Here is a 15,759-nt window from a genome sequence, read left to right on the forward strand (position 1 = left end):
CCCCCCCTTTCAAAAAAAACAAAAACCCCAGCCACAGAAATGCTGACGCGTGGATGCCTATTGGTCCCGGTTGGTGCCACCAACCGGGACCAAAGGGTCTCCTGCCTGGGCTCCGCGCACAGGCCACGTGGAGGCCCATCAATCCCGGTTCTGGATTGAACTGGGACTAAAGGGACAGGGCATTAGTACCGACACTTTAGTCCCGGTTCAGGAACCAGGACTAAAGGCCCTTACGAACCGGGACAACAGGCCCTTTTTCTACCAGTGTGAGACAACCGCGAATTTGACTCGGGATGACTACAAGCAATGGTGAAATTCTTTCAAGTTTCAGACAGACGGTCAAGAAAGGAGCAGTGACTTTGAGTTCAGGTAACTCTTATGTGTGACATCCAATATGTGAGTTGTTCATTTTCACGCAGGCCAGTGAGCAGTGTGTGATGTCATTGAACGGAGCTCTGGAAGTTGGGAGCATACACTAGAGTAAAGAGGGACTTAATTTTGCTCGAGTGTTGACAGTGATCAAGAAAAGAAGGGACTACAAGTTGCAGTCACATGGAGTCATTGGAGTAGCAGCGGAACTCATGGGATAAACTCAAGTCCAATGTACATGGAAGTTTGACACATGGATGAATTCAAGGTGGCGGAGAATATTCGCCAAGGTGGAGTTTGTTGGAGTTGTGTCAAATATTGTGTACAAGTGAGGTTACAGTTGGACTCTGAGTTGTATTGTATTTAGATAAGATATGGAGTCGTGTCCTAGTAGGACACTTGTATCCTAGACCTCTCATAAATAGCGGGGGTAGACACACGATGTAACCTATGCCAGCATAATAGCACATGCGCGCAAGGGGGAGCCGGCGGCATGTGCCGGCGCCCGGGTGGCCTGTGTGCGGTATTGTGACGGTGTCACGGGGAGGAGCGCCCATAGTCAGGCCCCGGGGATGTAGCCATATCGATGAACCTCGTTAACAAATTTCGATGTCGTGCTCGTGTGATTGCTTTGGTCCTCGGATGATCGATGGTGTCTCAGATTTATTTTAACAACATATATAAAGCATTAGTTAAATCATTCAAAGCATTTCATCGACACATATATCACACGTATATCTAGATAGCAATAATCATTTGAAGGGCATCCACAAGACGGACCCTAAAATTATAAGGCAATATAGCATACTATGCATGGTGAGACGCTACGCCTCAGGGGAGGTGGGGCTTGGTCCGGGGATGTGCATTCTGTCTTCGCCAATATAGATGAGATTTTCCATGCTTGTGCTCGGCAACACCACCGGGTCAGTCCATGCCACATACAGGACCTCATTGGCAGGCATAACAGAGTGGTAGTCTTCATACTTGTGTACCAGGTCCTCATCCCATTCATGCCCCTTGTTGATACACCATAGGAGGACCTCCATCGCACTGACCGCCGTATCACCACCAGAGGCTGCCGTGATCTGGTCCCGCTCGTACTTTGGAATCAGTGAGCTCAAAATACACGTTATAATTCGGTTTCTTTGAGGTGTCATATCAGGAAGTGATCTTCATCTTGGCCAACAGAACGTCGCCAAACGCTAACACCTCAATGAGCCCGTTCCATCCCCTACTGCCATCCATCTGTAAAAATATATTAAATTAATTAAGAAATACTTATTAAATGAAAAACATACTATAAAACTTGTAACACTACAAATCATGCATATAAAAGATATAGCATTTCAAAATATTTGAATACATGCATATTTCATTCTAACATAACAAAATTTTAGTACTAACTTCTTTTCCTTTTTTCATTTATTTCTCTTCCATTTTATTTTATTTTGTTATCAATATTGCTAATCTACAATGCACAATGATTTATTGAACTATAGTATCTATACAAATTATAAAATGCTATCATACATGAAGAAAAAGAAAAAGAAAAGATATATCATCCATATCAATTTTTTTTCAATATTGCTAAAAAATCAAGCTCACGCATCCATATATATTATTTATACAATCCATCATATATATCTGTATCAAATTTCAATTACTAGCTATATCAATCATCAATCCCCAATTGCATCCACATGCATTATCACATCCATACAAAAATTTATCATAATTTATATCAATCATCGATCCTAACCCGCCTAATATCTACCTATCTGGATAGCATCCATATATAGCTAGCTATTTTGTATCCACACACAAACATCCATATAACATTTCAAGGACGGCGGGTGGTTGGCGCTGGCGATTGTCGGTGGCAGTCGCGGCTGCGTCTGGTGGTTGGCGGCAGTTGCGTACGATGATGTCGGTAGTGGTGCAGGCAACCGACTGTGTGGGAGATGAAGAGCTGGCGGCTGCTGCTGTGACAAACGGCGGAGATGAAGAGGGTCGCAGGCGGCGGTGCGCTCATGGAAGAAGAGGGCGGCAGCGTGGCAAGTTAACATAGTGTCGCCGCACGCGCGTGCGAAGACGAAGGGGGCATGCGTGTGTGGCCACGATATATATAATGCAAACATAAGCCGGGTGTAAAAACACACACATTCATCTTATAAGGGAGGGTTTTCCATTAGAAAAAATAAAAACATAAGCCGAGCACCGAAAGAGTGTAATCGGCTTGGGAAATTAGTGGCTGAGCCCCAGCTTGGTGCATCCCCGGTACACCCCTGCCAGAAAAATGGCAACATTTTGTAAAAATCTGAAAGTTTGTGGGAATGATTATAAATAAATTTGACAAATGCTTGCAAAGCTTGGTGATCAAATGACATCCAAGGAGCTCTGAACAATTCTTTTATATTTTGAGTATTTTTTGTACAGAGGTTTTCGGATGTCATTTGACCATCAAACTTTGCAAGAACCTATATCATTTATTTATAATCATTCCTGCAAAGTTTTATAGTATTTTGAAATGCTTTGCTACGTTTTTTTTCCGGAGTGTAGCAGGGTGCACCGAGCCAGGGTGTAGAAAACCACACTCGTACTCGGCTTATATCGACGGCCCTCATGCTAGCGGTTAAGCACGTCGACAGCGGCCACGTGGCAAGGAGGGTTGCCGGAAAACCAACGTAAGCCAAGATGTTTTTATTATTATATGCTGAGAATTTTGCGTAAGCCGAGATCTTTTCCTATCACTTCTCGGTTTACGGACATGCTAACCGAGATTTTTTTTGCCATGGGTTATTTATTTCCAACTTGGTTTACACCCATATAAGCCGAGCACCCGTGTTTTTAGGGTCGGCTTACATAGAATACACGGCGACATGTGTTTTTTCTATAGTGGCAGTTCCGTTATTTCGAGGTGCAAACACGGTACTGAAGAGTGAGTACTGAATGGCGCTGCAAAATTTAATTACTAACTGAAAGCTGTAGCTAATTGGTGCAGACAACGTCTTGGCCACCCTGCTCGTCCAAGGAAACTGAACTGTCCTCATCCTTTACAGCCAAGAAGACCAGTAGGGCAAGCAAAGGATAGCTGACAGTCATGAGCACCCAGTTCACAATCAGCTGGGAAATCAGGGGTGCCTTGTGCCTGTCGACTTGCCATGCAACAGCCGCCCCTGCACTCTGAACAGCATTGTAGAACCCGCAATACCTGCACAAGAGCTCAAGAGTGGTTCATATGCAATGCGAATAAGAGAAAAGACAACTGATCTCTAGGAGAATAATCTTTTGAGGAAAAGCTAGCTAGATAAGTACTAGCTTTATTCTCAAATTCTCTATATTTTTTTGTCAGAATCCTTTTGCGACCAGAATTCAGAAGTAACAATCTATCTCAAGCTACCAGAATATCATACGGGAACCAACATTCAAAGAAAACTTCCTGAAAACCATGTTTAAAAATTTCTAAAAAATCTGGAAAAAATGTGGGATATCAAGAGGAGGATGTTTTATTGTCATGAGAAGTTTCAAGTTAAAACACATGACGGAGTGCGAGATATGAAAAAGATAAATTCAGCCATGAATAGTGACGTTATTGTTCGGCACTACTCGGAGCTGATTTTGTTTTTCCGTAGCACACACCCCATAAGGTGTTCGAGCTTAAACTTTTGCATGACAATAGAACATCACCTTCTTAACAAGGGTTAAGAATTTTAAGGAAATTTCAATGAAATTTCCAAAATGTCACATATTTCAGTGGCGTCCGAAATATTTTTAACACCGAAATTTTGAGGTATATTCAAAATGATTTTAAACTAAAATTTAAATTATGTTATAATTTATTACAATTAAGTAAAATTTGAAATCTCAAAATCCGAAATAATTGCTGAAATATCCGAAATTTCACGTATTTCGGTGAGGTCCGGAATTATTTTGTTTCCGAAGTTAAAAACCTTAACCCCTGTTTTTTTAGATTTTTCCAAAACTTCAAGACATCGTTTTCACATGGTTTTCATCGATTTCCACCGAATATTGGTTTCCATTCTCCCGATGGAAAAATAGCATTATGAACTAAACTTGAGATAGAATTTTTTACCTGCTGAGGACCTGTGAATCGTCAGTGAGGGCGCCGATGATCCAGTAGATGAGACTCTGGAACATGGCGTCCAGCAGCCCGTAGCTGAAGAAAAGCAGAAATGGACCAGCATAACGGCGTCCGTCCTTGAAATCGATGAGGTCATCCCACTTGCCGTCCTTGTACCTGAGTTGGTTGGCCAGGCCTCCTCCCCAGATGACGGTGCTTAGCGTGGCGGCGAGGGCGATCCCGACGAGGCCCCTCTTCCGGCGGCTGGTGAACCCAAAGTCGAGGAAGTAGCCACTGGCAGCGGAGCCGATCATGCGTGCGCCCCAGTAGAAGACATTGTTGAGGCCCTTGGTACGGAGCGTAAAGAGGACGCCATTGACGTTGTTAAACTGGTAGGTGTAGAAGAAGTTGCTGTCCCACACCGCGGGGAGCACGAGAAGCATCTTCCAGTTGCCAAAGAGCTTAATGATTTCCGCGCCTTCTGTGGCCGGGGAGGAGTAGGCGACCCCTGCCACCTTACTCCCGTCGTCACGGACGATCTTGCTGGGTGGTAGGATGAGGAGTGTGAGCGCGGCGCCGAGGAGCATGAAGGCCATGTACGCGATGTAGGTGCCGTCGTTGACGCTGGCGGCTTCGCTGCCACGGTGGTAGTTGAATGAGAAGGGGAAAAGGCCCCCGAAGACACCTCCCAGGTTGTAGAGGCACAAGAAGAGGGAGATATAGGTGCCGCGGCGGTTTGGCGGCGGATAGGCGGTTATGATTGCGCCTTGGGCGGCCCAGAGGAACCCACAGCCAGCGCCGAGGATGGCTCCCGCGGCAATGGGGAAGCCCACAGAGCGACGGTGGTTGTAGTAGAGAAAGGAGGCGTCATAGAGTGGGTAAGTGAGGGCGCCGAGGAGGAGGGTGGTACGTGGGCCGAGGATGTTGTTGGCCGCAACGCCCAGGATGCCGAATACGGTGAAGCAGGCGTAGAGGCTGGTGTTGGCGTCGTCGGCGACGGTGTGGTCAAGCTGGCCGGCACCGCCGAGGCCCGAGAGCGCATTGAACATGCCACAGCAGCAGAAGCACACGAGGCCAGTTAGGAACACCTGCGCCAGCGGCGAGTTGTAGCGGAGAAGCCCGCGCTTAGCCGGAGCTGACCGCTTCCCCTCCTCGGCCACCTCCAGGTACAGCATCTGCATATCGGGCAGGTTGAGTACTCTGCGAGCCACCAATGTTGATAAACACTATCCTCTGCCCAAGCTAAAGGGCACGTACGTACGTACGGTTATAGTAGTAATATATGTGGGCTTGTAAACAGAACAGGCTGCCAAGAATTGTGCCAATATTATTATTTCTGAATCGTACCAAGATGCTTTGTAATTTGTCAGAGAGAGAGAGAGAGAGAGAGAGAGAGAGAGAGAGACGAATAGAAGCACGAGGGAAGAAAAGTATAGATAAAGTCAGGATAAAATGAATAGGGTGTACTTGACTAAGTTTGGACTCAACACAGGTCTACCAATTTACCATATTTCCCGCGAAAAAAAAGATTATGCTAGGATGATGAGGCATCTAGAATTATTATTTCTTGGTCAAGTTGTTGCATTGGAATATTTAGAGGGTTGCTAAATTTACAGCCAAATGAATTCACAGAAGATTTCAGAGAATCTAATGTCCTTGTCAAATGTATTCTTCCTGACAACTACAGTAGGGCGACATCCAAGTGGGAACTCTTGAAGATGACATATAGCATTTATTTCGTCTACATACAATGTAAGACCGTCCATGTTGACAGGAAGAGGAGATATTTTACCTTATGCATTTTATGAAAGAAATTCTTTCTGCCCAGTACAATATGACAAATTGAAGTCCAAGTAGGAGAACCCTTTGGTTTTCACTTCTCCTTCTCGCCACACATTATGGGCACGTTTGGTCGCCAACATTGTTTTTGGACGCTTTACATACTTGTCCTAGTTGGACCTGGCTAGGAAAAAACAGGTAAAAAACCATCATTTGCACATGGTTTGGATGCCTGTATGTAGGCTCCCAGCATTAGGGGAGCAATTTTCAATGGCGTTTGGTTGTTTGCATTGGTTGGACTGATGCAACTACACGGTGTTTCGTTGCATAGGTTAATGTGATTAAGAGTTAACAACTATACATGACACACAAAGTTGTAGTAGAGTTCCTTGACAACGTGCTTGCGATGGCGACATCAGTATAGTAGGTCACGGGCAAGGAGACCGAGAGGAACGAGGCCAGAAGCGGTGCCGAGCACAACATTGCACCCATCCAACAAGGTTGACGATGATCAATGAGAACAGAAAGAAGCCACTCTGAATTTTGTCTAAACCATAAATCATCACATAACCACCTTAGTACAGTATAATAGGAAGATACACATATACTCGTCTATGATCGTTGAAACAGAAAACATATAAAAGTCATGTGAAACATTGAGATGAAGCTTCTAGTAAAAGGGAATTTCAAACGGTCGACCGTGCATGCCGAATTTGGCGAAATCACCCAAAATTTCTCCAAACATGAATAAGAAATTAAATATATACGGTCAACGAAACTATAAACCGACCGTATGAATGGAACCACGACATCGATGTGCATCTTTTCTTGTAGAACTTATCTCGAATCAGAGCAACATTGTGTAGTAGATTGGAAGGGACCAAAAGAGATTAAGAAGTCTCCTTAAAATAGACCACAAACATGCATTCCTATAGTATACCAGAAAGATGTAGATCTACTCATCTACAGTCATCAAAACAGATAACATACAGCATGAAAGTCGTTTGAAATGTCGTGATGAAGCTAGTGGTCAAAGAAAATTTTAAACAGTCAACCGTGCACGGCAAGTTTGAAGAAATTCGTCCAAAATAGCTCCAAATATGAACACAAAATTGAGCATTTACGGTCGACGAAACTACGAACCAATCGTCTAAATGGAACCACAACATCGGTGTGGATCTTTTTCGTGTAGACCTTATCAATCGGAGCACCGTTGTGTTGATTAGAAGTTAAGCGATATTAAAGGGAGATTAAAGCAGAACACATGCAAACTCACCTATAGGGTGCGCCCAGCCTGCAGGAGCTCACACCTAATTGCAGCACGAGAGCCACCCACATGTGCTATTTTGCATCGCTTGAGTCTATGGATGGCAATTTTACCCATGGGTACGGGTATCCGCGGATACCGTACCCGCATGGATAGGGTATGGATACAATTTTATACCCATGGATAGTACCCATACCCTACCCCTTAAGTCATGGGTAGGGCACGGGTATAGCCTTATACATATACCCTACAGATTTATATTGACATGTTACTTGTCAGATGTTATTTGGTGAAATGTGGTCGTGAGCTTGTGTTACGGCATATCTCTCTCAAGGTAGTTTTGGTGATTGATGACAAACAACATGTTTGCGGACTAATCTTGTGCTTTGAATAATTCACAGATTCTCCCCTGGCACGAGACGCCTTCTTCCCCTCGGAGTGTATTTCAAGACGGTGTAGCTCTTTCGTTTCTTTCTCGGTGGACTAGGTGCGTAGAGGGCACCGTACTATCAAGAGGGGGTCCTCTAAGGTTTTGCATGGGTGGAATCATCACGTACACATCAGTTTCCTCACCCTCCGAGCATTTCCTTTCCATTGAAGAGATCTCTCCTCTCTTCCTTGTCCTGTCTGGGTCTAAGCGGTAGTACCGCGCACCCAGCGGTAGTACCGCTGAGGAGCCAAGCGGCAGTACCGCTCCGCAGCGGTAGTACCGCCTTGGCTCCACAGCAGTAGTACCGCTGGGGGCCTGGCACCTCCGCCTTGTCCTCAGCATATTTGAGAGATCCCTTCTCTCTCTCGCGCGCCCCAGCGGTAGTACCGCACTGCCTGCGGTACTACGGCCGAAGGGTCACAAGCGGCAATACCACTCCACAGCGGTACTACCGCCCTTGACCCCACTGCCGTAGTACCGCTGGGTAGTCTGGCTCCTACCGCCTCGATTTGAGAGGTCTTTTTCTCGTGTCGGGTTTTGCGGCACTAGTCACGGTTGTAGTGGCGGTAGTACCGTTCTAGGAGCGGTAGTACCGCCCTACCACTGTGGTAGTACCGCATTTGGGTCCGTTCCCTACTAAGTCTCCTTAGCGCGGCAGTACCGCTGGCTGGCGCGGCAGTACCGTCGCCTGGCGGTAGTACCGCCCCTTCTCAGTGGTAGTACCGCCCTGTGCGGGGCTGGTTGGTGGGGGGCAACGAGATTGTTGCCCCCACTATAAAAGGGAGTCCCCTTCTTCCTTCTCACCTATCTCTTCCTTCCCCAAGCTCCATTTATTGCTCAAGCTCCATTAAATAGTCCAAGCTTCATTTTGCCCGATCTATCTCCCTAGCCAATCAAACTTGTTGATTTGCTCGGGAGTGGTTGAGAAGGCTCCGATCTACACTTCCACCAAGGGATTTTTGATTCCCCCACTCATCCCTAGCGGATCTTGTTACTCTTGGGTGTTTGAGAACCCTAGACGATTGAGGTCACCTCGGAGCCATATTCCATTGTGGTGAAGCTTCGTGGTCTTGTTGGGAGCCTCTGATTAAGTTGTGGAGATTGCCCCAACCTTGTTTATAAAGGTTCGGTCGCTGCCTTCAAGGGCACCAATAGTGGAATCACGGCATCTCGCATTGTGTGAGGGCGTGAGGAGAATACGGTGGCCTTAGTGGCTTCTTGGGGAGCATTGTGCCTCCACACCGCTCCAACATAGACGTACTTCCCCTCAAAAGGAAGGAACTTCGGTAACACATCCTCGTCTTCACTGGATCCACTCTTGGTTATCTCTTACCTTTACTTGTGCAAGCTCTTTAGTGTTTCTACCCTTGCTTGCTTGTATGCTTGTTGTTATTGCATCATATAGGTTGCTCACCTAGTTGCACATCTAGACAACCTACTTTGATGCAAAGTTTAATTTGGGAAAAAAAGCTAAAAATTGGTAGTTGCCTATTCACCCCCCTCTAGTCAACCATATCGATCCTTTCAATTGGTATCAGAGCCTCATCTCTTTATTAAGGACTTTACCGTCCAAAGAGTATGGTTGATACCGTAGACGGTGTGGAGGAACACTCCGGTGTGAATCCGATCTCGTCTACGGGAGATGGGGGAACTTCGGTCTCTCGTGAGGAGTTCAATGTGGCCTTGGAGACATTGAAAACCTCCATGAAGACCGAAGTTGAAAGCATGTTTACTAAATTTCTTGAGGGGCTTAAACTATCCACCGCACCGTTGAAAGTGGGTGATCCCGCCACCAAGGTGTCGGATGCTATCCCCGACAAGGGGGAAGCTAGTAGTGAAAAGGCTCCTTCTTCTAGTGGCAAGAATGGCACCAGCATCTTTGCCCATGTGGAACCACCACTTGTTTATGGTGGACCGGTTCCCTCCACTCATTTGAATCATGTCGGTCCTCCCCCTAAGATTGTGAAAAATGAGGATTTTGATCTTGGGTTTACCGCTTTAAACGTCATCTAAATCATGTGAACACTAACCTTTGGAGGATCATTGAAGAAGGTTTCTATCCACATGATCCAAGCAACTTCACTCCTCGAGAAGCCGCGGAGAATCAATTCAATGAGAATGCTCTCTTCATCATTCAAGATGCAATTCCACCTGAAGACCTACCTCATCTTCGTCCCTTCGCCTTGGCCAAAGATGCATGGCATTGTGTCGTGTCTCTCTACCGAGGAAGCGCAAGCATTCAACGCTCCAACTATGAAGTGATACAAGATGAGGCCGATGAGTTTGCAATGAAGGAAGATGAAGAACCTCGTGAGCTTTATCGGAGAGTAACCGAACTCGCGGTCTCACTACGAGATCACGGGAGCAAGGACACGGATGACAATTGGATCAAGCGCAAATTCCTCAAGGCAATGATGCCCTACCACAAGGCCATGTCCTCCGTCATTCATCAAAGACCGGACTTCCACACTTTGACCTCAAGCAAAGTGTTGGATGAGTTTGTGGCCATGAACATTTTGGACAAGACCGCCGACAATGCGGTGCTCCGTTCTCAATGGGCAAAGAAGCCTAACCTTGCTTTGAAGGCCAAGCTCACCGTGGAAGAATAAGAAGAGGAAGAAGAGGAGAGCAACCCCGAAGATACGAAGTATGCATATCATGAACACATGGCACTTGCTTCAAGGCAATTTTGGAGCAAGAAAAACTCGAGGCCCAACTTTAGCAAAAACAACTCGAGTGCCACAAGGGGCAAGCAACGTGTAAGGACTTGCTACAACTGCGGCAACATGAGTCATTTCGTTGCGGAATGCCCGTATGAGAAGAGGGAAGACAATGGTGGCAAACTGATCCGAAAGGACAAGGTCAAGTCGTTCCCCAACAAGAACAACTTCACCAAGAAGACTCCTCCCAAGGCTTTGGTTGTGCAAGAAGAGTACAATGAGGATGATGAAGATGATGAAGATGATGAGTCGGTTGCCATGGCCTCCGTTGCCATTGCAACAACGTCACGGGTGTCCCTCTTCGACTCACCCAACGAGAGCATCACTGCCAAGTGCCTCATGGCTAAAGCCACCAACAAGGTAACCTCCAACATCAAAACTACGATCATTAATCATCCTTCCCAAACGGATAGCATTAATGAACTTGAGGGAGCTAATGTGGAGGCTAACGAGTTTGAGGCCTTTATGGGCAAACTCAAGGGAAAATCCAAGAAGCACTTTGTTGTTCTCTTGGAACAACTTGGTGAGGCCAATGACTTGATCGAGGCTCACGAAGACACCATCTCTAAGATGGAAGGGCATAGTCGTGACTATGCCGATGAGATTTCGGATCTTTCCAATGCTCTTGAGGAAGAGCATGGTCTTTATTTGGCTCTTGAGGAGTCACACAACGTTGATCAAGCTAAGTTAAAGAAAGATTATGATCATGCCCTCATGGTTTCTCGTATGCTAAATTCTGACAAGGCCAAACTCGGAGTTGATCTTGCTAGACTCAAAGAGGAGTTTGATATACTTGACAAGGCCCACAAGGCCTTGAAGGGTATTCACTCTAGTCTCTGAAGGAAATATGCCCTAGAGGCAATAATAAAGTTATTATTTATTTCCTTATATCATGATAAATGTTTATTATTCATGCTAGAATTGTATTAACCGGAAACATAATACTTGTGTGAATACATAGACAAACAAAGTGTCACTAGTATGCCTCTACTTAACTAGCTCGTTAATCGAAGATGGTTATGTTTCCTAACCATAAACAAAAGAGTTGTTATTTGATTAACGGGATCACATCATTAGGTGAATGATCTGATTGACATGACCCATTCCATTAGCTTAGCACCCGATCGTTTAGTATGTTGCTATTGCTTTCTTCATGACTTATACATGTTCCTATGACTATGAGATTATGCAACTCCCGTTTGCCGGAGGAACACTTTGTGTGCTACCAAACGTCACAACGTAAATGGGTGATTATAAAGGAGCTCTACAGGTGTCTCCAAAGGTAAATGTTGGGTTGGCGTATTTCGAGATTAGGATTTGTCACTCCGATTGTCGGAGAGGTATCTCTGGGCCCTCTCGGTAATGCACATCACATAAGCCTTGCAAGCATTGCAACTAATGAGTTAGTTGTGAGATGATGTATTACGGAACGAGTAAAGAGACTTGCCGGTAACGAGATTGAACTAGGTATTGGATACCGACGATCGAATCTCGGGCAAGTAACATACCGATGACAAAGGGAACAACGTATGTTGTTATGCGGTCTGACCGATAAAGATCTTCGTAGAATATGTAGGAGCCAATATGGGCATCTAGGTCCCGCTATTGCTTATTGACCGGAGACGTGTCTCGGTCATGTCTACATTGTTCTCTAACCCGTAGGGTCCGCACGCTTAAGGTTACGATGACAGTTATATTATGAGTTTATACATTTTGATGTACCGAAGTTTGTTCGGAGTCCCGGATGTGATCACGGACATGAAGAGAAGTCTCGAAATGGTCGAGGCATAAAGATTGATATATTGGAAGCCTATGTTTGGATACCGGAAGTGTTCCGGGTGAAATCGGGATTTTACCGGAGTACCGGGAGGTTACCGGAACCCCCCGGGAGCTAAATGGGCCACGATGGGCCTTAGTGGAAAAGAGAAGAGGCAGCCCTACATGGGCCGCGCGCCCCTCCCCTCCCTTGGTCCGAATAGGACAAGGAGAGGGGGCCGGCCCCTCTCTCTCTTTTCCCCCCTCCGCGAATCCTATTCCAACTAGGATTGGGGGGGGGGGGGGGAATCCTACTCCCAGAGGGAGTAGGACTCTCCTGGCGCGCCCTCCTTGGCCGGGCTCCTCCTCCCCCTTTAGTCCTTTATATACGGAGGCAGGGGCACCCCAGAGACACACAAGTTGATCCACGTGATCTATTCCTTAGTCGTGTGCGGCGCCCCTAGCCACCATAGTCCTCAATAATATTGTAGCGGTGCTTAGGCGAAGCCCTGTAGCAGTAGTACGTCAAGATCGTCACCACGCCGTCGTGCTGACGGAACTCTTCCTCGACACTTTGCTGGATCGGAGTCTACTATGCATCACCACGACTCCATCAACCAAACGCTTCCGTTGTCGATCTACTAGGTATGTAGATCATACTCCCCCTCTCGTTGCTATGCATCACCATGATCTTGCGTGTGTGTAGGAATTTTTTTGAAATTACTACGTTCCCCAACAGTCTCAAGGAGTCTCATGATCAACTCCAAGTGAAGCTAACTAAGGAGAAAGCAACTTTTCCTCATATGGTTTTAATTGATAATGCAAATGCTACTAACCCGTGTTGTGAGCATATACATCTTGTTGAGGAAAATGTTAAGTTGAAGGAGCAACTTGAGAGAGGTCTTGCGACTTGCATACAAGGCAAGAAGAACCTCAACGATCTCTTGATCAACCAAAAGGGAGGTGTGGCCAAGGAAGGGGTTGGGTACGTGCCCGACTCCAAAAACAAGAAGAAGAATGACAAGACCAAACGACCTCCTCCCCTCATGCAAACCTTTGTGAGGGAGGGAGAGAGTGTCCCCGAGGAGAAGAGGAAGAAAAATGTCAAGAAGGGCAATGTCACCCCTCCCAACAAAGCCGGTGATTTTAATCCTTCTTATGTGTTATGCCGTGCTAGTGATGGGCATGTTTATGCCAAATTTGTTGGTTCTCTTCATGAGTATATTGAATGGTCTATTTGGGTTCCTAAGACCCTTGTTACTAACATCAAAGGACCCATCACAAAATGGGTACCTAAAACCAAGCATTGATCTCTTGTAGGTGTTTGCTTCCGGTGGTGGATCATGGTTGCTCGATAGTGGAGCTACAAATCATATGACCGGAAGCAAGGACTTGGTGGTGGACGTGCACAAAGTTCCATCTATGCCCACCAATGTCGAGTGGGGTGACGCCTCATCCTCTAAGGTATTGGGACTTGGCAAGGTGGTCATCTCTCATGATCTCACGATCGAGAAGGTCATGCTTGTTGAGTCCCTTGCATACAATTTACTTTCCGTTCGTCAACTTGCAATCATGGGCTTTGCCACTTTATTTGATATCGATACCGTGGCCCTCTTGTGGAGCAAGACTCTTAAAGTAGCTTTTGTTGGGCATGTCGAGAACGGTCTATATGTGATTAACTTTTTGGAGCGACCCACTAAGACCGCGACATGCCTAATGGCTAAAGTTGATGTGGGATGGCTTTGGCATCGCCGTTTAGCCCATGTCAATATGAGATCTTTGCAAAGTCTTCTCAAGGGGGACCATGTCCGTGGACTAATGAATGTTAGTTTTGTTAAAGATCGTGCTTGCAGTGCCTGTATCGAAGGAAATCTACATGAGAAGGCTCACCCTCCCACGACTATCATTTATTCAAAGAGGCCCTTGGAGCTCCTTCACATGGATCTTTTTGGGCCCCCATCCTTCGATAGTCTTGGAGGTAGGAAGTATTGCTTGGTGATTGTGGATGACTACTCAAGGTACACATGGGTGTATTTCTTCAAGAGGAAGAGCGAGACCCAACAAACCGTCATTGACTTTGCAAATGAAGCACAACGTCAACACAATGCAAAGATCTTGACAATAAGAAGTGACAACGGCACCGAGTTCAAGAACTACACCTTGGATGAATTTCTTAGTGATGAGGGAATCAAGCATCAATATTCCGCACTATACACCCCTCAACAAAACGGTGTTGCGGAGAGGAAGAACCGGACGTTGATGGATGGGGCAAGGACCATGATGGCGGAGTTCAAGTCTCCATTCAACTTTTGGGCCGAAGCCATCAACACCGCGTGTCATGCATCCAATCGGCTCTACCTCTGCAAGGGCTTGAACAAGACCCCATATGAGATACTCACCAGTAACAAGCCCAACCTCAAGTACTTCCGGGTATTCAGGTGTAAGTGTTTCATTCTCAAGAAAGGTGTTCGGTTGTCTAAATTTGAGGCTAGAGCTTATGAGGGCATATTTGTTGGTTATGCTACAAACTCTCATGCTTACCGTGTCCTCAATAAATCCACGGGACTTATTGAGGAGACGTGTAACGTGGAGTTTGATGAGAATACCGGCTCCCAAGTGGAGCAAAGTGGCACTTGTGATGTAGGTGATGAAATTCCTCCTCAAGCCATAAGAAGAATGGGTGTTGGTTTCATCCTACCCATTGACGAACCCCTTGTGGCCGAAGGAGAAGGACAATGCTCCACTCAAGTGGAGCCATCACCAACCCAAGGCCCACACGCTTCCGAAGAACAAAGTGAAGGCCCTCAACCTCATGAACAAGACCAAGGGCAAGATCATACTCAAGACGGTGGTGACACACCAAGTGATGCCCAAGGTCAAGTTCTCTCTCCCGAGCAAGTTCAAGATCAAGAACAAGTTCATGATGGCGCTCAAGATGATCAAGTAACCGCTCCTCAACGCACCACCGAGGAGGAATTAGAGCGTCGTGCCGCCAAGGTTGCTTCCAAGCTCTCCACCAAGGATCATCTCATGACGAATGTGCTTGGAAGCTTAAGAAAGGGGGTAAGCACTCGTAGACAATTAGCAAATTATTGTGAGCATCACGCGTTTGTCTCTTGTGTGGAACCCCACAAGGTCTATGAGGCGCTAGAAGATCCGGATTGGCTCAATGCCATGCACGAAGAACTCAACAACTTCGAGCGCAACAAAGTGTGGAGATTGGTGCCAAGGCCAACGGGGAACCATAATGTCATTGGAACCAAGTGGATATTCAAGAACAAGCAAGATGTCCATGGGATTATCATTCGCAACAAGGCTCGTTTGGTAGCACAAGGCTACTCCCAAGTCGAGGGTATCG

The 15,759-nt window shown here is 46.2% G+C and overlaps 1 protein-coding gene across 1 annotated transcript; it reads right to left on the reverse strand.

Annotated features, from left to right (window-relative positions):
• Positions 1-3,144: 3,144 nt before the first annotated feature.
• LOC119319034 (UNC93-like protein 1) lies at positions 3,145-5,644 on the reverse strand. The gene is made up of 2 exons (XM_037593553.1): positions 4,463-5,644; positions 3,145-3,580 (listed from the first exon to the last, which is right to left on the reverse strand). Exons 1-2 carry the CDS (start codon positions 5,629-5,631, stop codon positions 3,358-3,360), a joined length of 1,392 nt encoding a protein of 463 aa, XP_037449450.1. The 5' UTR covers positions 5,632-5,644; the 3' UTR covers positions 3,145-3,357.
• Positions 5,645-15,759: the final 10,115 nt, after the last annotated feature.

Source organism: Triticum dicoccoides, chromosome 6A (genome assembly GCF_002162155.2).
Source record: "Triticum dicoccoides isolate Atlit2015 ecotype Zavitan chromosome 6A, WEW_v2.0, whole genome shotgun sequence".
Lineage (NCBI taxonomy): Eukaryota > Viridiplantae > Streptophyta > Magnoliopsida > Poales > Poaceae > Triticum > Triticum dicoccoides.

Bases quoted from the DNA above. Each gene is read 5' to 3' on its own strand.
- LOC119319034 (XM_037593553.1), bottom strand. From the start codon at position 5,631: ATGCAGATGCTGTACCTGGAGGTGGCCGAGGAGGGGAAGCGGTCAGCT. The intron at 3,581-4,462 runs GTAAAAAATTCT...GCTCTTGTGCAG, and splicing joins GATTCACAGGTCCTCAGCAG to GTATTGCGGGTTCTACAATG.